At 37.4% G+C, this 12,354-nt stretch overlaps 1 protein-coding gene across 1 annotated transcript in view; it reads right to left on the bottom strand.

Moving 5' to 3' along the window:
* LOC136038661 (uncharacterized) overlaps positions 1 to 12,191 on the bottom strand; it is a 40,944-nt gene extending 28,753 nt beyond the window's left edge. Inside the window, exon 1 of the mRNA XM_065721929.1 lies at positions 12,035 to 12,191. Within this exon, the coding sequence (XP_065578001.1) occupies positions 12,035 to 12,077 (43 nt within the window). The 5' untranslated portion in view covers positions 12,078 to 12,191. The remainder of the gene's footprint in view (positions 1 to 12,034) is intronic.
* Positions 12,192 to 12,354: the final 163 nt, after the last annotated feature.

The raw sequence follows: 12,354 nt of genomic DNA, 5'->3' as shown, positions 1-12,354 counted from the left end.
CATGGGAATGCGAGGAATAAGAACAGCCTCACCCTCAAAAGGCCCTGTCAAGATTGTGGCCTCTATTAGGTTTTCCATTGTTTTTTTTACGGCAAGTCGCGTGCCATTGCAAAGCTTTCGTGGGTTGATATTTCTTAAAAGTATTATTGGTACGCCTATTTTTAGTTGTAACACGTGTGGTGGAAACCCTGAAAGATCCACGGAATTTAAAAATTCAGATGGATAATTAACCGCTTCATTTGGTTCCAAAACTGTGTCGACTGACTTGTAAAGGACTGCCTGGTCTCGAATCTTGGTCAAAACAATATTGTTGATTTCGTGGACGTCTATATTTTTGGGTGCAAGAATCGCTCTTTCACTTAGCCATTTATTATTTTTATAATTGTTTAGAATATTCGGAAATACTTTTTCAATCAATTCATTTTTGGACGTCACGAAATTACAGAAATCAGCAGGTAGTTGTATACGTCCTGAAATTGAGTCTACTTGGAGCTTTCCGTTTCCAATTGCCAGCAATTGATCTGAAAATGTTTGACCAGAGTCATCGTTTTGCAATCGGACACGCATATTTGTAGTTAATTTTAATGTTTTTACGTGTGCCCATAAATTAGAATTTTTCAGGCAAGCATTCATTTTGTCTGCAGGAGTTGATCTAGGTATTATAGGTAATGTTTGCCTGAAATCTCCCACAAGCAATATTAATGTGCTGCCAAAGGGTTTCGACTTCCCTCGCAAATCTTTCAAGCATTGATCCAGAGCCTCGAGCGATTTTTTGTGTGCCATTGTGCACTCATCCTAAATAATAAGTTTGCATTGCTGCAATACTTTACCCATCCCAGATGATTTGGAAATATTGCACGTGGGAGTTTCTGTAGAATGCAAATTCAGAGGCAATTTCAAAGCGGAATGAGCAGTTCTTCCACCAGGCAGCAATGTTGCGGCTATTCCGGACGACGCAATTGCCAACGCTATATCATTTTTTGATCAAATTGATGCCAGAATCAGTTTTATCACAAACGTTTTACCAGTACCTCCTGGCGCATCCAAAAAGAAAATTTCTCCAACGTTGTTATCGACACAATGCATTATCGTATCATAAATGTCTTTTTGTTCCGACGTTAACTTGGAAATGTTATTTTGTACATACGACAATAGATCACTCGTACTGTAACTTTGTTCACGATCCAATTCTACACATGTCGAAACAGCAGCGATACGGTTAGGTGAAGGCATTTCCAAATCCTGAAGAGGTTTGTTTGCCATACGTACGCACAAATCTTCTATAATAACTAAAGTGTAGTTATAAATTTCTTATGTAAAATCAAAAGTCATATCTGACGTCTCTAACTGTTTTCGATGGAGTATATCTTCGGACATTTTTGACTTATATTTTTCCCATAACTCTGTAGGAGCTGATTGAGAGCAAGTTGTTAAAATGATGCCAAACAATGCACGAATTTGACTTGGAGTTGACGTTTCGCACGCGTCATTGATGCAGTTATCCCAGTGTTGGTCATTCTCCAATAAATTCAGAGCTTGGCATGCACTACGGTAAGTGTCATGTATAGTACCGTTTACAGTTCTCAAATACTCAAGGGATGTCGGACCGGGTACATTCACCAAAAGCAGGCGTAGAAAGAAGCATTCATGTTGATTGGGGTGAACGGTGTAGAGTCTTCCTATCGTGGTATCTTTGAAGATGGTAGGTTGGCCGTCGACTGACTTACCCTGTTTTCGACGTTCAAATACTTTATTTTTAGTATTCCACGTGTAATACGAAGGCACTTCAGTATACAGCAGTTTTTTTGGAAAAGAATAATTTTTGCAAAGCGAAAAGAAACCGGTTAACTTTGTATCCGGTGGATTCAGGGCTCTTTGTTGCACGTTGGTTTCCGAGAAATAAACACGTTGACCATTCTGTAAATGTACCGCTAAGTGAACAACAGCTGGACTACGTTCATGTATCGGAAATGAAAGAATTCGCCAAACAGCTTCATTACTGCTTATGTATCTTCCAGCCTGATATTGTACGATTTCGTCGATATCTTTGATTTCGGGCTGCAAGCCAAAAACTGCCATGTCACTGCCTTTGTTGACGTATTTACATATGTATTTGATTGCCTTTACGGAGTTACAGTATTCAACGTTTATGTGTGCATTAAATGTTTTTGATAATAATGGGGAATATGGAACAACCCACTGGTTATCTTCTTCGATGGTGGTACCGTTACGCTTCTTTATTATTGCTGTTTTACCGCCATCTTCAGTAGATCTTCTTCTATATTGTGGGTAACCATCATTGCCAGTGATTGTGTTGGATACTAAAAGTCGAGGATATTGCTTTGTGCACCTTCCTTTGGCCATGCATGGTGAATTTTCGTTCAGTGCACCGCAAGGTCCATGTATCATATTTTTTACAATAATATCATGTAACCGCTTATCGACATTTTCATCAGGTATTTCAGCGGAGATCACATCATCAATTTTGTTCGAAGTAATTTTTTTATGTAGCCAGATTAGTATATGTGCGTGTGGCAAACCTCGTTTTTGCCATTCCACTGAGTACATCCAGCATCGCACTGACCCAAACACTTCAAAATTCACTATGTAATTTATCAGTGATTTCAACTTTTGCCGGAAGACACGGGCCGTAATGTCATGTCTATGAGCCGCCGATTGTCCTTGAAGTAAAAGCTGCAGTATCTCGTCCCAAGATTGATTACATGTAAATGTAATAAATAAATCTGGACGACCATAGAGACGAACATACGCAATAGCATCTTGAGCATATTCATGCATATGACGGGGACTGCCAGCATATGACGAAGGTAAAATTGTTAATCTTCCAACGTTTGTGGTATTACCGTCATTTATAACTGCATCTCGCAAATGAATGTATTGTTCAGAGCGGAGCTTGGTCTGATTCAGGCGGATATATAGCAAACGTTCTGATTCAATTTTAGCATACATATCAACGACGAATTGGTGAAACAATTTAAAGTGATAGCCGTCGGCTCCATCCCAAAAAATGATAGGATATTGTAGGGCATCGTAGCATCGATGAGTTTCAGCAATTCTTAACAACTGAGCGTTTCGCTTATGAAGAATAATATCTCGAGGTAAAAACTGATCACCGACCATAACGATTGCCACTTCGTCGATAGTTGGAGCATTGTATCTACGTACATGTTGGCCAGGAGGCGTTTTGTCAGCGGAAATAACAATTTTATGCGTATCAGTAGGCATCAAATCGATGGCTGTTTTGAACAGACGCACTAAATTATTATTTTCGTGGAAAAGATGTTGCAATTGGGAAACGATTGTCCTTTCAACGTTGGGAGAAATTTCGCAACCTGCATTCAATTCAGAATTTCTATCACTGATGAAGTACAATTTTAAAAATTTATGATTCTCGCCTGAGAATGGTAGAAGGGACCCTGCTCTATGATAAATTTGCCCTTTTACTTTGAAAGTAGACATAAATTGATCTTGATTTTCGATTTGGGCTCCAAACGACGTCATTTGGAAACATGAGTTATATTTTCTGATTCGTGACAAAAAACGCTTAGATTCTGACGTAGTTCCAGTAAGGAAAGTCTTCAATGGCTCTGGTGGTGCAACCAATAGAGGAAGTTTAACTTTTCCTGAGGCGCAACACATTCCCATTGTTTTACCATTGAATTTCAAGGCCTTGCAATAGGGACAAATTTTAGACATAGTCCCGATTTGAACACATCTACTCAAGCTATAATCATCGACTGGGCTGTACCTGAATGCCAGGCGATAACTTTCAGGTTGCTCTGATTCCTCGGCACGCTTTCTTTTCTTACTTTCTCTATCAGCAGCAAGCCTGATTTCTTGCTGTTCTTGTGATTCCTCGGCACGCCTTCTTTTTTCACTTTCTCTTTTAGCAGCAAGTCTGGTTTCATGTTGCTCTGGTAGTTCCTCGGCATGCCTTCTTTTTTCACTTTCTCTTTTAGCAGCAACTCTGGTTTCATGTTGCTCTGGTAGTTCCTCGGCACGCCTTCTTTTTTCACTTTCTCTTTTAGCAGCAAGTCTGGTTTCGCGTTGCTCTGGTAGTTCCTCAGCACGCTTTCTGCTCTTTCTTTCTCTATCAGCCTCAAGCCTGTTTCCTTGCTGTTCTTTTGATTCCTCGGCACGCTTTCTTTTCTTACTTTCTCTATCAGCAGCAATTTTTTTGGCATAGACTCTTTGAGCATCTTCCTCGGCTGTTGCCATTGTAAGTTCATCAGTCATTTTATAGTTAAACATTAATAGATTTCTACGTGAACGCATGTCTTACATATCTTTAATGACGTCACCGTCATAACAAAAATGACGACAACTAACTTCATGACGTCAGTCAACACACAAACATGACGTCACCCGACAGACAGACCCACACATCCACAGACAACTTATTTTTATATATATAGATAGATAGATAGATAGATAGATAAATAAGTTGTTTGTGTACTGACGTCATGTTTGTCGACTTTCGACTGACTTAATGTTTGTTTGTCGACTAACGTCATGTTTGTCGGCTGTGATGTCATTACCCAGTTGCAACATCTTTTCCACATAAATAATACTTTAGTTCTTCTGTTCAAAACAGCAATCGAATTGATGCCTACTGATACGCAACTATCAACGAAGTGGCAATCGTTATGGTCGGTGATTTCTATATGACGTCAAAGGCTTTGTATATGACGTCATTATAAGTATATAAAAAGGCCTTTCAAAGAGAAGTTTTTATAAAACTCATCGATGCTACGATGCATTACAATATTCTAACATTTTTTGGGATGGAGCCGACGGCTATCACTTTAATATTAAATTGATAAATCCAGCCACTAACAAAGAAATGGATAAGAAATGCAGCGCAATGAAATATTATGCCTATAGATTAATGATTCGTCATTTATTACATTTATATATAATCCATCTTGGGATTAGATACAACAGCTTTTACATTCTGGACAATCGCCGGTTCATAGACATGACATTACGTCCCGTGTCTTCCGGCAAAAGTTGCTCTCCTTCATCTCCTACAGAGTTATGGGAGAAATACAAATCGCAAATGGCCGAAAATATACTCCACCGAATACGGCTAGAAAGGTCAGATATGACCTTGGACTTTACAACAGAAATTTATAACTGCACTTTAGTTATGATTGAAGATTTGTGCTTATCTATTGCAAACAAACTTCCCAAGCATTTGGGAATGCTTTCACCTAATCGTACTGCTTCTATTTCTACATGTGTAGAATGGGATCGTGAACAAACTTACAACACAATTGATCTATTGTCGTATGTTACAGACCGGGACACAAGGAATATAAATGACGACCGGGACACTCAAAGAGAAATTACAGACCGGGACACTGGGACACAAATGACAAGCGGGACACAGGGAATATAGATGACGACCGGGACACTCAAAGAGAAATTACAAACCGAGACACCAGGACACAAATGACGACTGGGACACAGGGAATATAAGTGACGATGGGGACACAGAGAATATTCGATTAGCAATTACCATTAACAAAGCCAAAGGGCAATCATTAGAAAAATGCAGTATAGATCTGAATACGGATTGTTTTCCCATGGACAATTATATGTTGCATGTTCAAGAGTCGGTAAACCTGACAATCTATTTATATGCACAGACAATCGGACAGCGAAGAGTATTGTATATTCGCAAGTTTTACGTAGTTAAAAACATATATATATATCTATCTATATTCACAGGTGGGACACAGGGACACAACTACAATGGCGCGTATAGACTTACACGCACGGTGGGCTTGGGGGGGCGCGAAGCATCCCCACCAACTAGGTGTTGGTGTGGCGCGAAGCACCACACCAACAGCTAGTTCCAAATAAAATCCTGTATATGTCCATGCAAAAGCTCGACAATTACTACAACAAATAATTTAGAACACACTGCATACGAGGCAGAAAAATAAATAATTATACATCATCTGCTAAATACCAGCCAAAGAATTATCATGACATCATCTGGGTGTTTTAAAGAATTATACAATTTGACACTAAATAACCGTAATGATATGCCGCATTTTTTTGTTGTTTTTTTTTATCACGAACGAAACTTCTTTTTTCCGTCTTGTCAAGTGATGCAATATAAATGCTAAAAGTAGGTCAAGCTTACAGCTAGGATTAGTCTACTGCCCGTACAAACCATACTGCACTATGGTCCATAGGCCTAGTATACATACTGCACTACGAATCACGGCTCCTAGTAATCAGACGAAAATATAACAGTTAAAAATAGGATGAAACCTTTTAATTGACAGTGAAACAAATATATTTTTTTTAACTGGATATTTCGAACACATATACAGTGTCCATCATCAGCGGTAAAACAATAAGACATTAATAAAAACACACAAAATTTATACCTAATAAACTAATTAGATATAGTTTATTGTTCTTATTTTTTTCAATGCAACAACGGAAGCAAATCTCCTTGACCTTTTCGGTTCCGGTTCATCAGAATTATCTGACATATATATATATATGTCTGATATATATATATATATATATATATATATAAATATATATATATATATATATATATATATATATATATATATATATATATATATATATATATATATATATATATATATATATATATATATATATATAGTCTAAAATTAGGAGTACCGAGTCTAAAATTAGACTCGGTACTCCGGTTTCCAAGATTTCCGTATCCTCCCTCCACACCCCAATGTCCCCGGATACGATCCGAATTGAAAATGGAGCATTTGAGACATGAGATCTTTCTATATTTCAAGTTTCATTAGGATCCGATTACCGATTTGTAAGATAAATATACCTCCATTTTCACGATTTCCTCTCCCTCCAGTCCCCCGCCCCAGAGATGGTCGAATTGAGGAAATGACTGTTATGAAGTCAATTCGTGCAGGTCCCTGACACGCCTACCATTTTTCATCGTCCTAGCACGTCTAATCTCTCCCCCCACCAACTCCCCCAAAGAGATCCGATTTTGTCATTCGGTAAAATCAGATCTGACTATGTCAATCACATGTCAAGGACTTGTGCTTATTCTTCCCACCAAGTTTCAACCCAATCTCTCATCTCTAAGCGTTTTCCAAGATTTCCGATTTCCCCCTCCAACTCCCCCCAATGTCCACGCATCCGGTCGGAATTCAAAATAAAAGCTCTGAGACACGATGTCCTTCTAAATATCAAATTTCATTAAGATGCGATCACCCGTTCCTAAGCTAAAAATACCTCTTCGGATTAACCGAATTACCCCCCACCGCCAACCACCCAAAGAGAGTGGATCAAATCTGGTTATGTCAATCACGTATCTAGGACTTGTTCATATTCTTTCCATCAAGCTTCATCCCAATCTCTCCACTCTAAGCGTTTTCTAAGATTTCTGGTTTCCCCCTCCAACTCCCCCAATGTCACCTGATCCGGTCGGAATCTAAAATAAGAGCGTTGGGACACAAGATCCTTCTAGATATCAAATTTCATTAAGATCAAATCACCCTTTCGTAAGTTAAAAATACCAGAATTTTTCTGAATTAACCACCCTCCACTCCCCCCAGCTGGTCGAATCAGGGAAGTGACTATTTTTAATTTAATCTGGTACGGTCCCTGATATGCCTGCCAACTTTCATCGTCCTAGCTTATCTGGAAGCTAGTGAGATTACCATTTGTTGCTGATTCATGATTTAAATAAAAAAAATTGTTTTTTCAACTTAAAGTAAGGAGCAGCATCAAAAATGAAAACGAACAGAAATTACTAATTATATGAGGGGGCACCCTCTTCTCAAAACCTCGCTCTTTACCATAAAGTTTTTCTGAACCTTAAGAAAAACTTATTATTCTAATTAAACAGCCCTTGTGTTTCAGGAGTCAACCTTAAAGAATCGGGACAAAAAGTCGAAGATTAGCGCACAGAGGGAGGTATTGAGCTATATAGTTAGTAATTTCTGTTCGGTTTAAGTTTTGTTCCTTACTTTAGTTGAAAAAACTAGCTTTTTTTACCTAATTTCTAATCAATTTTCAATACTGCTAGAAAATCCAGCTCCCCCTCCATGGAAGAATCCTTCTCCCCACGGACAATCCCTCCATGGAAAATTATTCCCACATAAAATCTCTACCCCGCCATGCAAATTCCTCCCAAACAATTCCGTTCTAGCTGAAAATTCCCCCCAGAAAATTTCTTACGGACGGCTGTAGGCGAAAAATTTTCTTGGCGCACTTTCATTTGGAAAAGATGTTTTAAAAATAATTCCGGAAATCCCCTCCTCCGTGGAAAAGCTTTCCCGGAAATACCCCACCCCCTACTAGAGTTACTCCAGCAGAAAATTTTTGGGGACAGACCTTTCCCCAGGGGCTGCGGGGAGTCATTTTATCTCCAAAGGCATAGTTATAGGACCTTTCAGCTATGCTGAACAAAATGGCTATATCAGAATTTGACGAAAAAGGGGCGTGGGAAGCGGTCTATTTGCCCTCCAATTATTTTTGTCACTTAAAAATGGCACTAGAACTTTTAATTTTCACTTGAATGAACCCTTTCCCGATATTTTAGGACTACTGGTTCGATACGATCACCCCTGTGAAAAAAGAACAAAAAAAAACAAATAAACATGCATCCGTGATCTTTCTTCTGGCAAAAAAAAAAATGCAAAATTTCACACGTCTAAAATAGGATTCTCTGATACACTGAAACTGATGATGTGATTTTCATTAACTTCCCGCGACTTTTAGGGGATGTTTCCCCCTTTTTGAAAATCAGGCAAATTTTCTAAATTTCTAAACTTAATGAATTTTATATATTTGGAATAAGTATAACAAGCCACTTCTTTTGATATATCTATTGATATCAAAATTATGTTTTTAGAGTTTCGGTTAATGTTGAGCAGTGTCGCTCCTTACAAACAGTTCTACATAATGTCAAAAATAAAAAACGGAATTTTTATACCGATAGTTACATCCAAAGAATCGCATTTTAATGCTGATTTTAAATATATAAGTTACATTAAACTTATCAAAAGTTACGAGCCTGAGAAAATTTGCCTTATTTTAGGAATTATTAAGAATTAATTTACCTTATATTAGAGGGAAACATTCCCCAAAAGTCATAGAATCTTAATGAAAATAACACCATCAGAATCAGCGTCTCAGAGAACCCTGTTGTAGAAGTTTCTAGCTACTATCTACAAAAATGCAGAATTTTGTATTTTTTTTTTTGCCAAAAGACAGATCACGGATGCGTGTTTATTTTTTTTTTCTAGGGGTGATCGTATCAACCCAGTTGTCCTAGGATTTCGCGAGAGGGCTCATTATAACTGAAACTAAAAGCTCTAGTGCGCTTTTAAAGTGCCCAAAAAATTGGAAGGCACCTAGTTCCCCTCCCAAAGTTGCCTCCCAAATTTTCCCCCAAAGTTGCCGGATCTAAATTTTGAGATAGCCATTCTGTTCAGCTTAGTCGAAAACTTAATATTTATGTCTTTGGTGACGACTTAATCCCCCAGAGTCCCCGGGGGAGGGGCTACAAGCTGCAAACTTTGACCATTGTTTAAATATGGTAATGGTTATTATGAAGTGTGCAGACGTTTTCAGAGGGACTTTCGCGTTGGGGTTGGGGTGGGTCGGGGGTATGGGGTTACGTGAGAGGATCTTTCCATGGAGGAATTTATTATGAGGGAAAAGAATTTCCATGACGGAGATGCATGATTTTCTAGCATTATTTGAAAAAACAATGAGAAAATAAATACATTTTTTCCAACTGGAAGTAATGAACAGCATTAAAACTTAAAACTAACATAAAATATTACGTATATAAGGGTGTTTGTCTCCCCCACCATACATTGCTCTTTACGCTAAAGTGTTTTAGTAATTTCAACTATTTATTCTACGGTCTTTGTGATTCGGGGGTCATTCTTAAAGATTTGGGACAGAATTCAAGCTTACGTGTAAAGAGCGAGGTATTGACGAAATTTATATTTCGTTTTATTTATTCATGTGCGGTGAGCCAAAATCAAAACATACATTAATTCAAAAACGTTCAGAAATTAAATAAAAAAAACAAGTTTTTTTTTTAACTGCAAGCAAAGAGCGACATTAAAACTTAGAACGAACAGAAATTATTCCGTATGTGAAAGGGGTTGTCCCTCCTCAACGCTTCGCTCTTTACGCTAAAGTTTGTTTTATTGTTTTGAAAAGTAGAGTTGTGACAAAGAGTTAAACTTTAGCGTAAAGAGCGAGGCGCTGAGGAGGGGATAACCCCTTTCGTATACGGAATAATTTCTGTTCGTTTTAGGTTTTAATGTCGCTCCTTACTTGCAGTTAAAAAAAAACTCGTTTTTTTATTTAATTTCAGACAAAAAACGGTATCTTCATACACAAGATGTAGAATAACGTCATAATCGGAGGTTACAACCATACACGATTAGGATTTGTAAAGTTAACGGATAATTAGAACATTTCTGACATAACTGGGTGTAAAATTGTCAAACTCTGTATCCGTATCCTTTTTTTTTTTTTTTTTTTTTGCATCAAGACAGTATATTATGAATTCCGGTTAATGAAAATCCGTGGAGTAGTTCATTGTGTGAACTTGTTTAAATTAGTGTACGTTTGAGTTCCAGAAATAGAAAGTACATGTCTTCTCATGGGCGTCCGGAGGGGGAGGGGGCAGCTGCTCCCTTAGAACTTTAAATTTACACTAGATATGGCTGAAAAAGTAGTTGATAAAAGGTAGATGATTGAAAAAGCTAAAAATAAACAGAAATGTCCAAATATCGATTCCGATATCGATGTCGTACAGCGACGCGCACAAAATTCGTTTTTACTGTAGCACCGAAAACCGCTGCTTAGCACGCAAAATCGGGCAATTTTAACACTTTAGGAACTAACCGTTATGGCATTCTTGCACACATTACTACGTCGTGTTGTATCAAATGAATTTGATGAAAAGAAGCAGCTTTTATTTTAGGATTTTATTAAAGGATCTTTTTATGTTATATTTCGTTGCAGCTACTTTTTTTAAAAGAAATGCGCGTGAAGGCCATTTATTAAAAATAGAACGTCTAAAATCAATCAAACAGATTTTGTTCACAATCAAACAGATCGTGATACATCAATAGCTACGAGCCTGAGAAAATTTGCCTTATTTTAGAAAATAGGGGGAAACATCCCCTAAAAGTCATAGAATCTTCGGTGCTCAGGCAAAGAGAGGGGGAGGGTACTGGCAGCAACTGTTTGTGGCTTAGTGCTTCAGACTATAGCTTTTGGACCAATTCCTAAACAAGATCGAATTGCCTTCATTTTCGATATGAATATTAAGCATGTAGAAGGCAAAGTCCTGTATGTGAACAAACAATACTAAGGTATCCGAACTTAAATTTTAAGCGCAAAAAAACCATATCAAACTGAAAGACAGTTTGAATGGATATGATACAACAAATTAATGACCTTTAAGGTGAATCTAATTTTTGTTTCTGTGAAAAAAAAAAAAATCAAACAAACAAGGATTAATTTTCTAATTAACTCGCTAATGAGATAGCTAAGAAATAGCCATGTCTTTAAAATAAGATTTTAATCCTGAATCTAACAACTACATTCATTTATGTTAGAAATTAAATTTAACCGCCCCCTACTCTGTTCACGTTCAAATATATACCCTCAATTATATATATGCAATGATTTTTCTAGTATTTTGACAAACTGTTAAATCAGTTTGAAGATGAAAGTGACTTTCAGAGACTTCAATGCATATTATACAACTCAGGGTATATATTTGCAAATTGGAAGGGGGGACTCGACACAAATGTATGTTTTTTTAGATTCAGGATGAAAAGTATGTCTATTTCTTAGCTGTCTCAATAGTGAGTTAACCAGAAAATCTACCAAATCGGGATTTGTTCCCTTTGGAAATTTCTCAAAGGGATGAATGGACAGAGAAACGCAAAGAAAAAAGGGTTTTAAAAGGCTTAAATAAATTAAGCTGCAAAACATCACTTACCACCAGCGGTAAAAGCCACAAAAAGAAAGAATACAATTTGCATTGTAATTACTGATTATAGCCCATATAGCCTACTAAAGAACCATGAAAAATACCACCATGCCAAGATAGGAAACTAAATTAAAACTCAGAGAAAAATAAGTTAGCGAACGTGTAATGCCGGTTTTTGCTTAAAACCGGAACATAATCATCGACCTCTCCAGGGTATTGTACGTTTAAGCGGTACAAGATGCATATCTCGGCTTTTAACATTCAAATAAATCTAGAACACACAGGTGAAGCGAACATAGTGTCCAATTAGGCATCAAAGGATTGCATAC

This window comes from Artemia franciscana, chromosome 18, assembly GCF_032884065.1.
Source record: "Artemia franciscana chromosome 18, ASM3288406v1, whole genome shotgun sequence".
Classification (NCBI taxonomy): Eukaryota; Metazoa; Arthropoda; class Branchiopoda; order Anostraca; family Artemiidae; genus Artemia; species Artemia franciscana.
Note: the sequence above shows the minus strand (reverse complement) of the source record. Positions and strands in the feature narration are given on the sequence as shown.